Consider the following 20,742-nt stretch of genomic DNA (forward strand, 5'->3'; position numbering starts at 1 on the left):
TGTGTTTGATGCAGGAATATTACATTTTAGTGTATTTGGATTATCTGTAAGCAAATTATCATTTGTATTTCCAGCTAAGGGCAAGGCATCTGTTTGGCAGCGTTTAGAACTGGCCCGAAACCCAGTCACTGAAATTCCAATTCTTCTTCAACAAGTCTGCTTTAAAGAAGGTGCTGCTTCAATTTTCAATGACCTTATCAGAGATGCCAACGCACCTAAACTTGATGGTCTTCAACTGACATGGGGAAAAAAACATTGGGGGAAAATATTGAATGATAGCAATAGAAAGAAGCTGTATGGTACAGTGTTGGTACCAAAAGGCTCACATATTGGCTCCGTCATAAGGAACCATGGCACACATGTTGTGATAGGACTGTGACAAGGTTAAGGATTTATGGGTAAAAAAAATAAAAAAAATAAAATTCTGTAAATGTGTTTCTGACTAAGAACCCATCTCTGTGCATAAATGTGTTTCTGACTAAGAACCCAGCTCTGTGCATGTTGGGTATTCTACCTAAAACATCTACAATTGCGTTTTAGATTACTGGTTTTTGGTATTGACTGGCCATGCTAACAGGTCAGTCACACCTTCGTCGTTTGGACTGAACTCATGTCCAACATAGAAAGCTATGAACGAGTCGTATTTAGACTCTCAGAACGCCAAGACCTGTTGCTGAAGACATAGAGCCAATTCATTATTATTCAAAATGTTGTTAAAGTCTACTAAAGGTATTCACCGGTTACTGTACTGTGACCGGCTGTGACTTTATTTTTGTTTGATGGTTTGCAGGCGAACCTGTTTATCTGTATTTTAACAGTGTACTGTTTGTATTGTTATTTTTTATGGACATAACAGGTGCAGTGTTCAAACTATACCGTGGCCTTCGGGGAGCCCACTTTCTTTTTTGTTCACCGGGGGGAGGGGTGATGACTTACAAAGATACATAACAGCTACAATGCTTATGCACTATACAGGATTTACCCTATTATACTTTATCGACAGGAGCTGATAGGTCAAACGGGAAACAGCCAGCAACAAATAGTCTATAAACAAAGCATCAGGCTGTTTGAGATTTCACACGAACAACGGTTAAAGTTACTCAGGCTACCAAAGAATGCCATAATTCCTCCGTTCAATTAGGCCTAAGCGACGCATCCCAAGCTTCCTTCCTTAACCGTTTTGCCAGCAGCGTGTTAGCATTTGAACAAAGTGGCTGTGTGTCCACAGTGTGTGCAGACTGTAGTTACAGTATTGCCTGAGGCCTTTTGGAGGAGCAACACTTAGGTTTTAGTTCGTGAAATGGCCTCTAGCATGTTCCGTTTGAGCTTCAACTTTACTCTGCAAACAAAAAGTGTATTGGGAGTTGCACCTGGAATTGCCTCCAGTCTGAAAATAAACAACAAGAACTTTGCTATTAAAATGTGAAAAGGTGAAATGAAAAAAACAGGCAGCTGTTACTTGCATCTATTCTGAGCCGAGCTCCCCCTAGCTCCCCTGTAGTTCGCACCCGTGTTCAAAATGTGTCCTAAAAAATGTTCATATCTCTGCTGTCACTGATCTCCTGATTTAAATAAAGAATAAAGAAAACTCAAAAACTTTCGGAGACAGCGTCATTCTTCATACGACCACTGGATGGCACCAAAGTATAGATTCTTTTATTTATTTTTTCAATTCTGCACAGTGGCTTTAAATCTTGAGAGCCCCAAAATCTTGCAGGCAGACTGGTGGACGGCTACCTTAGCGGAGTGCTGACTCAGCACGGTGACGATGTCCAGCTGTCCAGCCGCGGCAGCGAATCCCAGTGCGGTCAAGCCGTCATGTGACCGAGCATCCACCTAGAAAAAAAGACAACACAGAAGAGACAAGCTTGGTTGCGGTAAATTGGCAAAATCCTCCAATTACAACCTTCAACTATATTTTCATTAAACCAGGGACTAAAACCAAAAAAAAAATGAAATGGCAATGATTCCACAAACATTTGAAAACCTTACCTGAGCTCCGAGGTCGAGCAGCAGTGCCACAGCATCGCTGTGGCCCAGGTGAGCGTGGACACACAGCAGGGGCGCGTTGTTGAGGACGTCGCTACGGTAATCAACGTCGGCCCCGCCCATAATCAGCAACCTGCTCACCTGGACAGGTAGGGAGCCAAGTTACAAGTTAGGACTGGGACAATATATGTCCTGATTTGATTCTTTATTGACGATACATGGGTGCCGGTTTGATTTGTAATTGCGATTCTATAAGTGTTGCGATTCCATAGTATTGCGATTTTCTTTTCCTTCTTTAAAAGGTCACATATGGTGTCACTTAAAATTATATTTTTAGTGATTATGTGGGTCTATTAAACACTAATTTAATAGTGTAACAAAAAAAAAAAAAAAAGTGAGTTGATTTTCCCACCCTTTTCTTAGTTTTTATAACGTTACTACTCCAGCATCATATAACGTTAGACACTTTGGTGATAATGTGCAGTTGTTAAATAGCCGAAACGCCTGATTCGGGACCCTAACTCCTATTGCTTAATGTTTAATACTGCGAGAGACATCATGACACCCTGCTGATCATCCTGTGCAAGAATGGTGTGTTGTGTAAGAAATGGGAGTACAGTAGCTGTCCGAAAAGGGCCTGTTTGTGTTCTCCTCCTGGTATTTCTGGTAGGATTTAATACAGGAGGCAGTGCAGTGGAAGATCACTGTGCCTTGTGTGAAAGTCTGTTTGCCTCCCTAAGTACATTGTTAGAAAGGGCAAAACATTCGACCAAATTGTAGGGAAATTTGTGCCCGTCGCAGACATGTAACATGTGGAATTGACCGGACATAAACTTTTGGCTCTGTTCGTACCAAATGGCGATAGAAATAATGAAAAAAAAAATATCTGAAATGATGCAGACGATTCCCTTTTTGTTACCTGCTCTGTGTCGCATATATTTGACACCACAAACATAAAACCCACATGAACGCGTTCGCCAGACTATTACCTCTCTGGTGATAATATTTTGTCGTTCGGACTCATGGTTTTTGAATTGAAGACCGACCTTCGGAGTTATAATCATCATGAAATGAACATTTTTGACCTGTCAAACATCTATCCCAACTATCAACTATCCCAAACACACAAATGTAAAAATGTCAGAAGGGCTATAAAAAAAATATAAAAGTATTTATGTGATTTGAAAGTGGAATACTACCCTGAATGTTATTGGCATGTGCAACAAGTAGTAGGCACACTGTAAAAAATTCTTTTTTTCAAAATGTTCTAGTTTATGTTGCTATTCTGGTATCTGTTCCCTTGCTTTAAATAACGGTGTCTTGTAAGCCCGTTTGGGCTGGGCACACTTTCTTTTGTGTGCATGACACAATAATAAAATCATTCATTCATTCATTCATTCATTCATGTAAAGAAATACATAACATGGATTTTCTGCATTTGGTCAGTGTTTCTGGAAACAGACATGATGTATTGGCTGTCAGTGGTACCGTATAAATAGAAACTATTTACGTTAATAGTTGGTAAAAAAAAATTAAATAAATAATATTGATTCTGTAATATGCAACTTAATTTTACAGAATATATGTAGTAGGGGGTCCCTGATCCGTCTCTCAGTTAAGGGGTCCTTTGCTTAAAAAACATTAAAGACCCCTGGGTTTAAGATTTAGGTGAATCATTGGGAAAAAAAAACAAATACGATGTACCGTATTTTCCGCACTACACTCTTGAACAAAATCTTAAGACCGGGGGAAACATTGCAAGTTTTTCGCATTTCGCGCTAGTGGATCATAACCGGGTTGTAAGTACTGCTTCAAAATGCCAAAAGAAGAAATCGTAGCAAGAGACAAAAAAAAAGGGAGTAGGCAATTTATTGAAAACTGCATTTAAAACTTAAACAGGCTGTTCATCTGCTGATCAAAAGTTTAAGACCATAGGCATAAAAAGGTAAAATCTGCACAAAAATATGGCTTTTGTGTCATTGTTCTTCAGTCAGTCACACTGTCATGATCTCCTGATGGCAAAGGCAAAAAGGCTTTCCCTCTTTGAACGTGGCAGGATTGTTGAGCAAGGTCTCTCGCAACGCGCCATCGCTGCCAAGGTTGGACGCAGTAAGACATTTCATCATTTTACATTTCTTAAAAGATCCTGAGAGCTATGCGATAGACCCAAAAAAATGTCACCTGCACTTAGCCGCAGGACCCGACGGGTTGTCCGTGAAGACACAGGTCGATCCTCGACTCAAATTAAGGCCCTTACTGATGCTGACTGTAGCCCGATAACCATAAGACGTCATCTGCGAGAGAAGGGCTTCAAGAACAAAAAACGTCTTCAAAGGCCACGTCTCCTCCCACCCAAACAAACTTGCCCGTTTGGAATTTGCAAGGGAGCACCAAACATGGGACATTGAAAAGTGGAAGAAAGTTTTATTCTCTGACAAGAAAAAATGGAACCGGGACGGTCCTGACGGCTTTCAACGTTACTGGCATGAGGAGGAGATCCCACCGGAGAGGTTTTCTACGCGGCACAGTGGAGGAGGCTCCATCATGATTTGGGGTGCTTTTTCCTTCAATGGGAAAATGGAGCTTCAGGTTGTCCAGGGGCGTCAAACGGCGACTGGCTATGTGGACATGTTGCAGCGGGCATCCCTCTTGACTGAGGGCCCCCGTCTGTGCCGTAATGGTTGGGTCTTTCAACAGGACAACGCTGCAATTCACACCGCCCGCCTGACGAAGGACTTCTTCCAGGAGAATAGCGTTGCTCTTTTGGACCATCCTGCAGTGTTCCCCCGATCTTAATCCCATAGAGAACATTCGGGGACGGATGGCAAGGGAAGTTTACAAAAACGGACAGTTCCAGACCGTGGACGCCCTTCGTGAAGCCATCTTCACCACATGGAGCAACGTTCCCAGCAGCCTCCTGGGAACAGTTGCATCAAGCATGCCGAAACAAGTGTTTGAAGTGATCAACAAGAACGGTGGGGCTACTCACTACGGAGTCCTTTTTTGATACTTTTAGTTCTGTTGTGGGTTTATTTTTGAGCTATGGTCTTAAACTTTTGATCAGCTGATGAACAACCTGTTTGAGTTTAAATGCAGTTGTCAATAAACTGCCTACTCTTTGTCTCTTGCTCCTGTTTCTTCTTTTGGCATTTTGAAGCAGTACTTGGTTATGATCCACTAGCGTGAAATGCGGAAAACTTGCAATGTTTCCCCCGGTCTTAAGATTTTGTTCAAGAGTGTATAAGGCGTACCGGATTATAAGGCGCACCTTCAATGAACGGCCTATTTTAGAACCTTTTTCATATATAGGGCGCACCGGATTATAAGGCACATAGAGTAGAAGATACTGCAGTCAAACGTTTGACTGGGGTTGCGTTATACATCCACTAGATGGAGCTGTGCTAAAGGGAATGTCAACAAAACAGTCAGATAAAGTCAAACTTTATTAATCGTTCTGACAACTCCGTTCACTCCCATGGTAACGTTGTTAATGTTAATCAATGTCATGCCCATATTGCATATCAATCGAATTGTCTGCTCATTGGCTAAAAAGATAGACGGGTCTTATAGCATTTAAATCTAAGTGGTCCGAGAAAATGTCGATCGTCTCAACGTGGTCCCTGACATGTCGTCATCGGCTTGTCCGCTTCCATTGGCCATATCAGAGGCAAACCTGAACGATTGGCTAAGATGAGTTACCAATCGAAAGCTGAGAAGCTAGGGAATACGATGACACCCATCGATCATGTAGCAAGCTGGGCAGAGAAGCTAGCGGCGATAACAAGTGCGGGAATGGAAAACTGTTTCGCGTTTTTTCCGTTGTGATTCGGCCAGAAACTTCAACATTGTGAGGCGAACAGATCGTTTTGGAATATAAAGCTTGGATATTACATTTCCTTGGACTCTTGTGAATTTATGAAAATCAAGTTTTGGGCAAAATACCACTTTGTTGCTGAAAAGACAACGAAAACGGGTACGGATGCACTCTCGACACCTGCACAGATTACGGCTGAATTGTTTTATTTTCTGTTACTTTGTAACAGTTGTGTAACTGCTATAAATCATCTTGTGCTTTGTATTTGCTACGCTTTCAATTGGTGTGTCGCATGGCTGTATATTTTGAATATGTAATGCTTTAAAGTTATGAAAACGCGAATGAGTGGACGTTTAATCGAGGTTACAGCGACGCAGTGTCCCGTCAACGTGACAGTGATCCTTGAGAGGTTGATCCATATATAAGATGCACCATCCATATATAAGTCGTTTTTTGAGAAAATTAAAGGCTTTTAAGTGTGCCTTATAGTGCGGAAAATACGGTAGTCGCCGTCAGTGGTACCTTTTAATATAATAGTATAAATATTTATGTGAATCATTGGTAATAAAATAAATACAAAATATTGATCCTTGGGAAAAGAATCAATATTAAAAATCGTTACAAATCGATTTTTTCCCCCACCCCTAGTTACAGTATTGGCACGTGTATGAGTGGATGTGTGTGCAATATGCTACCTTGATGTTGGGGGTGTAGAGGTTGCGCAGCGATGACAGAGCAGGGCTCAGGTTCTCCGTGCTGTAGGACAGCCACAGCCCCTGCAGAACTGAGGAGGAAACCCCAAGCTTTTTACTCAGACCCTGGAGACGAGAATAGAAACAACAGAAACAGATAGTTAGACAGATAATAGAGATATATTTGGACATTTTCTATAGCGATAAATCAACAACTTGCAAGCAACAACAGCTTGAAAACCTTACAGCTGGAATACTTGTTTACAGGTACTCACCTTTTTTTCGATTCCGGTGCTAAATCGATACTTTTAAAACGGTGCCGGTGCCTAAACCGGTACTTTTCAATCAAGTTAAAAAAAAAAAAGAAGAAGAAAAAAAATAAGGGTAGTAAACAACAGTCAGTGACTTGTTTATTGCTAAGGCCATGGTCAAAATTAAAGATTTAATAATAACGTAATAACTATAACAATAACAATAACTTATTTCACCAGTAAATTGCTGTTGAACCCCAGATGGGAAAAGGGTATTTTACAATTACTGTCAATGCACCACGAGGCTACCTGTTTTAAGTGAATCTGTGTTGTTTAATTCCGACAATGGCAGCTGCAAGTGAACGCACCGTCTGTGTTGTTTAATTCCGACCATATAAAAATACTGTATATCTATGAATTGTGACAACGGCAGCTGCTGCGCTGCAGAGCAGACTGTTAGTGAAATACAGTCACACTTTACACTGTTTAACGTTAGCTGTCAGCATTTTACCGGTGTTTAATCCAGCTGCTAGCTAAAGGTAGGCTAACGTTACATGCTGTCAGGTGTAGTGTAAAGTCAGGCATCGAAATGAGGCACCGAAACTTTCGTTCTTATTCGGTCTCGTTACTACCGGTTCCCTATTGGCACCGAGTTTCGGTGCCCAACCCTAGTCGGCTCTAGTTAGCTAATATGACAGAAGTAGCATTAGCATTAGAAAAGTAAGAATCTCTATCTTAAAAAAAAGAGTAGCATTAGCATTAAAATTAAGTACCGTATTTTCCGGGCTATAAGTCGCACTTTTTTTCCTACTTACTTACTACTTTTGCGACTTATAGTCAGGTGTGACTTATATATCAAAATATATATAATTAGGGCCCGAGCGCTGACAGCGGCGAAGGCCCTATTGAAACTGAAGGAATTATTGTTTCTTTCTTTGTTTCTTTCTTTCTATTATTTTCCCGTCAAATGAATTGGCTTTTTGAGGGGCTTATCATATTCAAAAACTCACCAAATTTGGCGGTCGCATCAAGTCTGGTGAAAATGTACGTATTTTAAGGGTTTCGAGAATAGGCGCACAAAAATGGCTCGCTAGCGCCCCCTAGAAAGTTAAGAAAATTGAGCCCCTGCAGTGCGTTTAACGTAGACTCACGAAACTTGGTACACATATGTAACATATGAAGATGTACAAAAAACTTCATTGGAGCCATACCCTAAACCCAACAGGAAGGCCGCCATTTTGAATTAAATATTCGAAATTAGTGCGTTTTTGGCCATTTCCACATGTCGTACTTTAACGAACTCCTTCTAGAGATTTCATCCGATCAACTTCAAAGTCGGTCTGTGCCATCTTAAGATGTTAAAGATGAAAAGTTGTTAAAAGAAAAACTTTTCGTCGCATCTGTTGTCGTATCTGCCCGAAATTTCTCACGAATCACAAGGGTCCAGGCCTGAGGACACCTACAGGCCAAAATTGACTTTTGGTCATAGCGCCCCCTGCTAGCAACATGAAATGCGCCTTATATGACAAACATTGCATGAAACTCAGAATGTGTGGTCTACATGTGATACTGAGCCGCCCCCTATAATATGACCACGCCCACTTACTCAGGCCACTCCCCCTTTCATAACATTTGAACCATTTGAGGTTGACCTTTGTGTGAGGTATCAATGAACTCAGCAGAGAGTTCCTTTTTAATTGGTGTTGGTTTTGCCCGCCCCCTATGCTTTAGCCACGCCCCCTTTTGTAACTAATGAGCCGTTTGATGTAGACCCTTGTGTGAGATATCATTGAACTCAGCACAGACTTCCTTATTCATTGGTGATGGTTTGGCCCACCCCCTATGCTTAAGCCAGCCCCCCTTTGATAAAACCTTACCCATCTAAGGTAGAGTCTTGTGTGAGGTATAATTGAACTCAGCAGAGAGTTCCTTTTTAATTGGTGACGGTTTGACCTGCCCCCTATGGTTAAGCCACGCCCCCTTTCATAACTTTTGACCGGTTTAAGGTAGTCTTATGTGAGGTATCATTGAACTCAGCACAGACTTCCTTTTTAATTGGTGATGGTTTGACCCGCCCCCTACGCTTTTGCCACCCCCCTTTTCACAGCTAATGAACCGTATGACATAGAGTTTTGTGTGAGCTATCCTTGAACTTGGCAGGGAGCTCCCTTTTCATTGTTGACAATTTGCGGCGTCTGAGTGCCGTGCAAATGCATGATCGCAAGGAGCGGCGTCCGCCGGCAACCCCGACGTGCACAGAGGCGCGAGGGCCCGTCCATCGCTGCTCGCAGCTTTTATTTAACATGTTTTTACATGTTAATTCATACTTAAAACATTGCCGTCTACAGCCGCGAGAGGGCGCTCTAGGCTTGTGACAACTACAATACTGCTCCTAAAGACAACTGAGAAAGAAAAGAGATAACAAACTTCAGATAGTAAAATATGCAGCCAAAAACGGTAATCGAGCAGCAGAAAGAAAGTTTGAAATGAGGGAGAAACTTGTGAGGTACTGGTGAAAAGGTGACTCTTACTGCAATGAAGAAAACAAAGAAAGCTAATCGGCTAATTGCGGGCTGAAAGCAAGATGGCCAGAGCTGGAGGAACAAGTCGGGGGGGGCTTGTTAACGGTGCAGCTACGTCTCCACGCCTTTTAATACTTCCATGCTTCACGCCCTGGTAGCTAGTTGTTCTGTGTGCTATTGTATAGTTCAATAACTGTTAATGTGTTACGTTAACATACTGGACACCTACCATATTCGTTGTTCTGTGTGCAATTTTGTAGTTGACAGATGAAAAAAAAAAAAATTCTAAATAAATGCGACTTATATATGTTTTTTTCCTCATCATGACGCATTTTTTGACTGATGCGACTTACACTCCGGAGCGACTTATAGTCCGAAAATACGGTAACATTATCTGAGAAGGCGAAGCACTGCTACTTCTTCTACTTAGGGGCTCGCAGCACCTGAGAAGCCCCAAGTTGAGGAGCAGAGAGTTTGCCTGGAGTTCGCTCAGAGTTGGAGTAATATCACCCCGCCCAAGTAGCAGTGCTTCGCCTTCTGAGAATATAGTCCCCAGTATGTATACGGTTAGAAGATGGCTGTGTCTCATTTGACCTTGTTATTTGTACACGCTGTGACTCTACAAATCACAACATGTAAATAGGAACATGTTGGCGTCACTTATTGGGAGCAGTAGGCTAGATGGAGCCGGTTACCTCCAGGATCTGTGCTAAGCTAGGCTAGCAGTCAGACAGAGTAACAACACACACGGAGATGAGAAGGGTATGTATGGACTTATCTAACTCTGGGGGATACGCTGAATAAGACAAAGTCCCAATAAGTCGGGGTGTTCCTTTAAACGACCCGTCAGGACTTCCGTATGGTTGTGAGGTCACAACAATACTACATATAGGTAGAAAGTGCTGTAACAGTCATTCCCCGGCTGCTTTGATGGTGTCGAGACGCTGAGAGTGCAGATGCAATCAATCAGAGAAGACAGGTGTTAAAACGGAGCGTTTCAGACAGAGGGTGAATACAAGTATATTCAGACAGACAGTATAAGAAAAATTAAGTGTTTTTTGAACATTAAAGCATAAAAACATGTTCTAGTAAAAACCCAAAACACAAGTATAAACATGAAAATTAGCACGTTATGGCACCTTTAAAATCCAGGGCTCTGACCAGATTGTTAGATGCTAATAGCTAATTCCTGCAGTTTATAGCACTAAATCAACTTCTTATGATGGCACCCGGTCTTAACCTGTCTGTACTGAGCCACTTGACGACTGTGTACGTGTGTGTGTGTCTGTCTGTCTGTGTGTGTGTGTGTGTGCTAACCTTGTAGATGTGAGCCTTCAGGATGTGATGTCCCAGCTCCAGCGTCTCCTGTCGGTTCAACTTCCCTTCCTGTCTGCAGAGCCAGAAGGCCAAGAGAGTGTGACCACTCCTGGAGACAAACAGACAGCTTGGTATGAACTTCTCTCTTTCTTCCCCCCCGTCTTTTTCACTCTCACTCTCTCGCGGTCTGTCAGTGTACCTGGGGTCGCAGAGGAACCTGTCGTCCTGGCCCTCCTCTCTCCACATCAGCCACTCCCTGAAGGAGGCGTGGTTCAGCATCCTGTTGCCGTCGCTCCGCCGCACTAGGAAAGAGGAGAGCTGCTCCAGACGGTGCACAAACTCCCCCCAGTGTAGCGTTCCTCCAGTCAGAGTGCCCGCATTCACCACCTCAAACAGCTGGAGGAGGAAAAGATTTCAAGTGTATTCATATTCCATTTTCATCATGTCAAAGATATGCTAACAAGGCTTATGTGGGATTTATGCTGCCGCGGCTGCTGCTTTACGCAGAGCTTTAGCTGTAGCCTACGTAAGTGGCCTAGGGTTTACACTTGTGCGCTGAGGTCTGCAAGCATTCTAGCGTATCTTTTTAAGAGAACAGCAGGGCTAGCATGTGTGTATGGGTGGGGATAGTGTTGTAGAGTGAATGAGAGAGTGACTTCGAAGCAAGTACCGTCTCTAGAGGCATAGTGAGAGAAAAAAAGTGTCTCCCCTGCAGGAAAAGTTCACCCTCTCCTTGATATCATGTTGTTTATGGAGAAAGAGAACCCGGAAATGAGTAGGGGGAAATGCAATGCTGCCAAGCCACGGCTAAGTGGACCAATCACAGCTGTTGCATTGACGCAACGTGTAGTTTCAGGTGCACGTCAGGCTACGGCGTAGGGTCCGTAACTTCACGTACCTACGTACGATTTAACGCAGAAGCATAAACTGGCCTTAAGAGTCACACCAACTTCAACACGACCAAATGTCTCAGCTCTGTGAGGCTGTACTTAGGCACAGCCGTGCTTTGAGCTGAATGCTAATTTCAGCATGCTAACTGTCACATGCACATATTATTCCGGCGTTTGCGCTTATATACCAAAAGAGACAATATTCCGACTGAGCTGTCAACATGGTTGATGAAACGGAATATTCCACTAATATTCCCGTTTACATGCAACTGCGCAAAATAGGATTTTTTTTCAAAGTTGGTGGACTAGTTTGACCGTGTGAACACAGCCTCCCTCTTTTATTCCTTCAACCGCCTTCTTGAAAAGGTTGGTGTTGCAATGTTTGTGCATATTCAAAAAACTGTTGATATCCAAGTCTTTAATAATGTTTGAAAGTAGCTGTGTGTCTCCTTTTCTTTTGGCCCTGCATCTCTAGCACAGCCCTGCAAACTGTCGGCTGGTTGGTTTGCAGAGCTGCAATTAGCGACTAAATACACCAAGTATTTGGTCACAAACAAATGGAGGAAAAGTTAAGGTTGTTGGAATGTATACACACACACACACACACACACACACACACACACACACACACACACACACACAGACACAGTGACGGTGTGTACCTGCTGGTCGGTCAGTGGGTGCAGCGACGCCACAGTGACGTTGAGCAGTGGCAGAACTCTCTGGAACGATGACTGGGTGGGAAAACGCATGTTGAGCTGCAGCAAAGACTTAGAAACTGCTAAACTCACACACACACACACACACACACACACACACACACACACACACACACACACACACACACACACACACACACACACACACACACACACACACACACACACACACACACACACACACACACACACACACACTTCCTGTATACTGCTTTTCAAAATGAATACTGGCTATGTCTACCTATGAAACAAGGCAATAATAAAGTGACTATAGTAGTACATACTGTAACTAAATGACATGTAATTTATGGAGTTATGTTGAAAATTGACAAATAACTAATTATGTCACATAAGTTAAACACTCAACTGACAGTTCAATTGCTTCGTCAAATGACATTACAATCACTTTCAGCTACTCCGGCGAAATTTAAACTGTTTTCATCTTTATATTTCATCTGGTAACGCAACTGCTTTCAAGTCTTACTCGTCAGATAACATTTCTCCCTCTTTAAGCTTGACACATTAACTCCTGCTTTTTACTCTTCAACTGACATTTTAACAGTTGTCATTGCTGACACGCCCTATGACTATTTCCAGTGCACACAATTTTAATTGTGCAGCACTTCAAAATGAGCAGAAATTTTAATAACTTTTATTGTTTACGACTAAACTGATGTTTCAATTGCTTTCATCTCTATTAATAACAGTTCAACTACTTGCATCTCTTGCACTTAAACTGCTTTCTGTCAAATTATATCAAAAGCCTACTTAATTGCTTGGACATCATCTTACATTTTATTTTCCTTTCACCTCTATGTCAGCTGTCAAAAGAGCTCAAAAGTGTGGTTAGGGAAAGTAAAAATCCCATTTATTTTCTCCATGAGTATTTTGATTATCAGCTATGATGTCTAAACCATCCGAGGTAGACCGACCACGAGCTACAAGTTTGTGAAACAAAGATTTATGCTTATGTAGAAGACGGACGAATCAAATCAACTGCAAGAACTGAAAAGTTCGAAAGTCTAGATCAAATGAGGTGGGTGTGAAAGCCCTCTAAATCAGCAACATAACCCCAAATAAGAAATTGTCCAAGTAGGTAATTATCTTTTATATTTGACTAACCTGACAAACTTCAAAACGTCATTCTTTCGTTTTACCTCCACCTGTTGTTTTTTCCCTCCTTCCCCACCCCGTGCTCACCTTGAAGCTGGAACTCTTCAGGACGAGGTAGCCTCCCTCTATCAGGTCCAGGGTCAGTTTGAGGTAGAGGTACGAGCCCCTGCTCAGGCTCTTCAGGTGGCCGATCAGCTTGGCCAGTGCCGTGTTGTCGAGGCGACCGTTGCTCAGCGACACGTTGCTCTGGATCTCCGCACTGCTGTGGATACGCTGCATCAGGTAACCCTGAGGGGGAAAAAAAGACACAGAGGTATAAATGTACAGACAGATGGACAGAGAGACAGACGACCGGGCCGACTGTGTGCACGTTACCTGCAGGTCCTGGTCTATGGCGCTGTTCTCTTCCATCCTGTCCAGAGAGATGCAGTGAAAAGGTAGAGAACGAGTGATGTCCTGACAAAAACACAGAGAAACAGATATGGTTTAGCAGCGTTAGCTTCCTGAGTTGGAAATGTAGTTTCTAGCTGACAAGATCCCTAGGAAAGGAGTCTTAAATATGCACTTGATAGAGAGTATTCTCAATATGATAAGGAAAAGTACAAAATCAGACTCTTATTTTGCTCTTACACAACCCTGGCTGCTGGCTGTTTAGCTAACATACTTGGAATTTTCAAACAATATGCTTCAAATCTTACGGGGAAAAAAAGGGGGATGCTAACTGATGTGTTTGGCAAATGCAACGGTATCTCAGGGATAAGGTTGGCTGGGGTTGCTTTTGTGTTACCTTTCCCAAATTCTACAAAGAACAGGACAGAGCCCCTAATGGTAGCTTAAACTCTGAGAGTATCTATTAATTACTATTAATTAATAATTAACGGACAAAGCGACGCCGTAGACTTCCACGGGAGACCAGTGAAGTCTATTAGAAGCACTTTTCCGGTGATGACTGAGCGTGCCGACGTAGATGTGACGTGAGCAACCTGTCTGAAAGTGTGAAGTCTTCTGGTAGCTGTGCCGAGAGAAATCTCAATCATTCCCAATCTTACAGAGACGCAGAGCGTAGGTATATGTAAGGAGATAACATGGGCACAGGCTAATTATTGCTAACTAAAATGCTAGTTAACATCAGTAATTAAACCTAAACAGCTAATGTAAGTCGAAACTGCCTGCTAGCTTCTCCTGTACTGTACGATAATTCCTCTACTATGCGACAGTAAGTTGTGTGGTTATGACTCAATCGTTAGCCTAGTTTTACAAAAATGTCTGATACGGAGCCATAACGTCAGGTACAAAAGCCTTTTATACTTTGCCGTGTTTCTTTAGAAATAAACAATGGACAAATAGAGTCTTTAAACGCTTCAGATGTAAAGTTATTCGCTGTCAAAGTGTCCAAATGAATGGGAGTCAATGGAATGCTAACGGGAGGTGATGGCTTGTTAGCATCAAAAAGTCTCCATAGGAGGTACGCTTTGCCGATGTTTGCTTACCCCCTTGGCTTTAACACAGCCGGGAAAATACTATACGTATTTATATTAAAAACGAAACGTACGAAACATGTTTTCCATCATATTTCCTTTTTTTTTTTACTCAAAACAACAGAACCATACAACCCACCCACCCACCCACCCTCCCTGTCCCCCTCTCAACCTCTAAATCATTAAGCCACGTAACTGCGTAACTTTTCCATCACGTGACAAATAAATACATTACAACAAAAAAGAATAAAATATGACATTACACATTATACAGAATAAGGGAGTTAAACAATAATACCTGGGGCTTAAGCTCAGCCGAAACTTAGTACACACACAAAAAAACACCCACACCCACACCCACACACACACACACGCCAAAGAAGCAGCAACAGGGTGAGACTGTATCCCGACCTCACTGTTCTTAATCTTTTGTTAAGGCTTGCCTTCTGTTTAATCACCTTAAGCGATGCCGTTATGCAAATATATTAAGTATTCCTGTCTAAAGCTTGATGGATGACTAAGGCAATGTCGTTCCAGAGCTTTATGAGACTAGTGAAACTTAACAACAGTAAATTACCATTTACAACACACATGGGTGTGTAACCCCCAGCCAACAGCAGCACCCTATGGAAAGTTAAAACGCTTCTATTTTAACGTGATTTACATAAAAACTAGGGCTGGGACGATACGCCTTTGTCCCGATTCTTTCACGTGACTTGAACAGTATTCCGATTGGATAGCATTGAGTATTGCGATTTTCTATTTCTTCTTTAACAAAAACAAAAAGCTGAATAATACACCTCTAGACACAATAGATCATAAGACATTTCTAAAAAACAAATTGTTTTTTAAGAGGAATGCACATCACATGTTAGTCAGCCAGTCTGAAATTAACAGCATTTTAGAAGAAGTAAAGAAGAACATAAGATGGAGTTTCTGCTTTCAGTCTGCTGGAAACGGAGACGATGTATTCGCCATTGGCGGTACCGTATCAACAGAAGATATTATGGTCAATCATTGGTAAAATAAATGAATAAATAAATATCAATTCTAGGGAAAATAATCGATTTTGAGAATCATCCCAAAGGAAATCAATATACATACAATTTTCGATCCCCACCCCTAATTAAGACCTTTTTAAGAGCTTTTTACGTTGCAAAAAAAAAAAAAAAAAAAAAAAAAAAAAAAAAAAAGCAGTGGTCTCAGTGGACATCCCTAACAGCCGCCGCTCTGCAGGACAAGCTGCATACTGGTCCATTAGTGTACATTCATGTATATAAGTATATAATAGTGATACCAGTGGTATATAATTGGCTCCAAAACCCAAAGTGCCTGAGGGATTTCAATAGGAAAGGTCATTCAAGCGGTCAAAAGGCCTTTTCTCCATCTAATGAGATGCCGAAAGTCTTGTATTGACAGACCTATCCCCATAGCGCGGTGTCAGCAATGGAGAATGGCTAGGCTGCATAATTTAACATTATGGTATTGGGGGGGAAAAAAACACTCTGGGTCGTTTGTATTGTGATGTCAGGCATTATACCCGCACTGTACATTCAGTAAACCAAACTAATGAGACAGTGATGACTTAGCATAACGCATTATATGCAACGTTGTCATACTGGCCTCTATTTCTCTATATCTGACAAACCAGTCTGGATTCTGTGGATAAGCTGAGGAAGCACCTGATCAAGCCTCCATGCTAGGATCTTTGCATAATGTTTTTCCTGTTTACCTGTCTCGCTCACTAACTAGTGAGCGAGACAGGTACGATATCCCCAACACTGCATACGATTATGAGTGAGGAAAGCATAGAAATGGCATAGAATGAGTCAGTGGGAAGATTCAGTTTGCTAAAGAACAGGTCAAAGTCTGAAATCGCTGGCTCAACGTCAGATGTATAGTGTTCAATAGAAGTCCTTGAATTGATCGCTAAACTTTTTGTGTGACTTTTCTGAATTTTTCCACTTTTGCATGGAATAGCAGGGTTGATATGTGAAGCTCTAGCTTTCTGTGGTCGTTGGTCTTTTTATCCGATATAAATCAAACTCTTGGTTTTACGGTTTCAGCCACGTCATAGGAAGGAGTTTTCGAGATCTTGGAAGCCATTTAAAAAAAAGGTGAAGTGTGTTTTAGCCGATGTTAAATAGTGTTTAAAGAAAGCCAGTCCGAGGAACGACTCCACTAAAACCATCACCTGACTTAGCTGATATTCAGCTTTAATTAATGCAGAATTTAGCTGAACATCCAACAGTTTTCTGAATTTTTGTTTTGCATTGTATGTGTGTGTGTGCGTGTCAGCGTGTGTGTGATTCTGTGAGTGTGTGTGTGTGTGTGTAGGTGGTCCCTGTGAGTTTAGCAGAAGTCTACTTGCTGCAGCTCAACATGCGGTTTCCCACCCAGTCATCGTTCCAGAGAGTTCTGCCACTGCTCAACGTTACTGTGGCGTCGCTGCACCCACTGACCGACCAGCAGGTACACACCGTCACTGTGTGTGTGTGTCTGTGTGTTGTATGTACATCGCAACACCTAACTTTTCCTCCATTTGCTTGTGACCAAATACCTGCAGCACAACATTCCCATCAGCCTCAGATGTACTTCACGTTTAGTGCTTATAAGCTAAATGCTAAACACGCTAAACTAAGATGGTGGACATGTGGGAAACATTACACCTGCTAAACATGTTAGCGTTGTCATTGAGTATGTTTAAATGCAGTGCGTACCTGCTGACTGGTCCTGACAGTGGTAATGACCTTCAACCAGGAAGGAAACTTCTGGATGTTTCGGGACAGGAAGGAAGTCAGCGTGTCGCCGTAGTCCGGCCGGTGGAACTCTGCCTCGTTCAGCCCATCAATCAGTATGATAAGCCCCGCCCCTTCCACATGCAACTTCCTCTCTGAAAGAAAAAAAAAACAGTCTTGTGTAAAGTACTTGAACGTGAACTTGAGTAAAAGTCAGATAAATGACATTGGTAGAAGTTAAAGTCACCTTTTGGAACATGAGTAAATGTCTTAAAGTATCTGATATATCTGAAAAGTTACGCACTAGAGCTTTAAGTTTGAAAAGTAATTTTCTAAATTTGCTTAATTATTAGAAGTGAAAGTACAAAATAAATTTGATGATGCACTTTATTGTGGCATCCATATAGTAAAGTATATTATTCAGGCTTTCCGCACCTTCTTAAACATCAAATTCTGAATACTTCAAATTTGGACATTGAAAAAGAGAAAAACAGAATTATATGACCAATTGGAATGGAACGTGCATCAACTTGCAATCTAGGAGCAATGATTTGCCAAACCTGCTTCTTTTTTGTGCTGTCTAACAAATTTCTTCCGATTTTATTTTGTAGTAATGAGTAACAAAGATGCTTAGGGGAAATGTATAGAAAGAATATATAAATAGAAATATATGTATGTAATATGTAGAAATATATATAACGAAGTAAAGTACAATTATGTGACAATTCTACTTAAGTACAGTAACAAAAAATTTGCATTGTTACATAACACTGGGGGGAAAAAAACCAATATTGAACAGATAAAGTACTGTCTCTTCTGTTTACAATACATACAGTACACTCTCAGTGTACCTGTGTAGAGAGCGTCCAGTGGTTGTAGTATCCCTCTCTGGAGGGCGGAGCTTGGATCCTGGATGCAGGAGCGCAGACTGAGCGTGCTCTGTAGCTGTGGCGACCGGTGCAGCAGCTCCCGATAGGCCGACAGCTGAGGGGCGTCGCTGAGCATCGCCGCCATGTTGTGGACGAACTCGGGAACCAGACAGGTGTGACAGTTATCAGCCTGACAGAAGTGATACGAGACTACCTGCAGAGGCAGACAGGGAGACATATTAGCATGAGTTGTGGATTTTAGCAAGACGCTGAGTTGGGTTGTTGTGGATTTGGAGAGAAATGTTGTGATGAAATGTGTCTGTTTTGGCATTGCAAATCAGTGGAGAGGCATTCTGTGTAACATCCATATTAATAGCAGGTTAGTCTATATCCTCAATGTTCCACCTCCGGGATTTGCTCCATTGTGACGAAAATTAAAGGCTTAAATGTCCACTTAAAGCTATATTTCAACTCTGGTTGAGGGTGCTATTTAAAGCCATATTGTAAGTCTAATTCAGGTTGCTCTAAAAACCAAACCTCCATATTAGCCAGATTCATTTCACCCCAGGGTGAGAGTATACACATCCCTTAATGTCCCTGTGCATTTTTGGAGCATTCTGATGAAGGAAAGTAAAAATAAAGGCTTAAATGTCCACTTAAAGCTATATTTCAACTCTTTTTCAGGCTGCTAATTAAAGCCATTTAGGCCGGATATCCGTTGCCTTGGGCTGATATCCGTTGCCTTGGGGTGTCTTTGTGTTGACATTCAAAACTCTTTTAAATATAATTTATGAGCAAAATATAACGGCTATTTTAGATAGTTGTCGTCTGGCATTTACGTGCATCTGCATCATCATAGCGATTTTTTGATAGCGCCGTTTTCTCATTATAGCGTGATACGTGGCTATCAGCTGGCACATTTGTAGGTAGTTGGCGCGATCCATTTTGGCTTGCAAACTTTGTTTTTTTCGCAAATGTCAGCTTGAATGTTGTGCGATTCAGTGCGAAAACAAATGGAAGCACCGTAAAAATGCCTCAAATCTATTTGATATACCAATTTGAGCGCAAAACAGCATGTGACGTCATCACGTGCAGGTTTTTATTCACTTTAAAGCCGTTTAATGGAAATGTCTTTAGCGAACTTCAGGTTACTGGATTGACAAGTGGATGGAAATGTAGCCACTGTTGAGCCGTATTGTGTGATCCAGTAGATCCTACCTGTCCCGCCAGCCTCCTCAGCGCCTCCTCCTGTCTTCTCCTCATCTCTGGAGTCCCGGGACAGCTTCCTCCTCCTCCTTCGTCTCCCCCTCCTCCTCTTCCCAGGGAGTCGTGGGAGAAAGAAACAGCCTCTACATCTGGAGTGAAAGCCCATCCATGAATACAGGGTTTTCCTTGCATAGAGACAGTTTTTCGCCAGCACCAAAGGATCACTAGTGCCAAAATGATAAGAATTGAGACTAAAAATTGCACTCCAAATCCTCTCTGAATGTGTTTAATAGGAATTTACCAAACAACCGCTGAACAAGCAGAACATTAACTTGAATAGGAGCGCTAATGTCTTACTGAAGGCGTAGTCCCTAGGGATGGGGGAAAAAAATCGATACAGCATAGTATGACGATATTTTCCGTGGCAATACTGTATTGATACACAGACGCCAAGTATGGATCTATTATTATATATGTGTTGGTCAGTTTGTCTGCTTGACAATCCAATTTTGCAGCAATAAAATTGAAGTGAGATGAAGAAACAGAGACATTTGTCTTTTTAGATGAAACAGAAGTTCCCTTTTGGGGACATCATTTGAAATTGGGGGAAAAAAAGGTAATAAATTGCAATAAATCGCAGAATATTGCAATATGTTTAGAATCCCACCCCTAGTAGTTACCCCGCCAAAGACCCATTTCTAAATCAGGAAAAACACTGGAATATCACATTCTTTCTACGTTTCAAATCTCCGTAAAGATGACGAGAAGACACAAACCATGTCTTTGTTTCTCCGTGGCTGTTGCCTTCTTTACTCTTAACTGTATTTCTATGACTTTGCTGTTTTTATTTTCCACTGCATGATTTCATGTTTTTTTTCTTCTTTTTCTTATGGTTGGCTCCACTGTGAGTCTGGCTGATTTTATTGGGTTCTGCATGATGACTCAGCGGTTTCTTACAGAATGATTACGGTTGTCTTCATGACTGGAATAGCTCACTACGGGGTCCTTTGGCAAGCACGTGACATTGGCTCCTGCCAACAATTTACTACGTTCCCTTTCGAGTGCCTATCAAGTGCTGGGTATACTGTATAACAGAGATCTTCAACAGGGGGTCCAGGACCCCTAGTGGGTCCCCAGAGTTACT

At 41.9% G+C, this 20,742-nt stretch overlaps 1 protein-coding gene across 1 annotated transcript in view; it reads right to left on the reverse strand.

The window, feature by feature from the left end:
- tanc2a (tetratricopeptide repeat, ankyrin repeat and coiled-coil containing 2a) overlaps nucleotides 1–20,742 on the reverse strand; it is a 62,856-nt gene that overhangs the window by 18,316 nt on the left and 23,798 nt on the right. Inside the window, exons 7-17 of the mRNA XM_028600194.1 lie at nucleotides 19,611–19,747; nucleotides 18,375–18,606; nucleotides 17,506–17,678; nucleotides 13,683–13,763; nucleotides 13,384–13,595; nucleotides 12,138–12,261; nucleotides 10,785–10,981; nucleotides 10,586–10,694; nucleotides 6,499–6,621; nucleotides 1,993–2,130; nucleotides 1,738–1,836 (exon numbers count right to left, since the gene is read on the reverse strand). Coding sequence (XP_028455995.1) covers nucleotides 1,738–1,836; nucleotides 1,993–2,130; nucleotides 6,499–6,621; nucleotides 10,586–10,694; nucleotides 10,785–10,981; nucleotides 12,138–12,261; nucleotides 13,384–13,595; nucleotides 13,683–13,763; nucleotides 17,506–17,678; nucleotides 18,375–18,606; nucleotides 19,611–19,747 — 1,625 coding nt within the window. The remainder of the gene's footprint in view (nucleotides 1–1,737; nucleotides 1,837–1,992; nucleotides 2,131–6,498; nucleotides 6,622–10,585; nucleotides 10,695–10,784; nucleotides 10,982–12,137; nucleotides 12,262–13,383; nucleotides 13,596–13,682; nucleotides 13,764–17,505; nucleotides 17,679–18,374; nucleotides 18,607–19,610; nucleotides 19,748–20,742) is intronic.

Source organism: Perca flavescens, chromosome 15 (genome assembly GCF_004354835.1).
Source record: "Perca flavescens isolate YP-PL-M2 chromosome 15, PFLA_1.0, whole genome shotgun sequence".
Classification (NCBI taxonomy): Eukaryota; Metazoa; Chordata; class Actinopteri; order Perciformes; family Percidae; genus Perca; species Perca flavescens.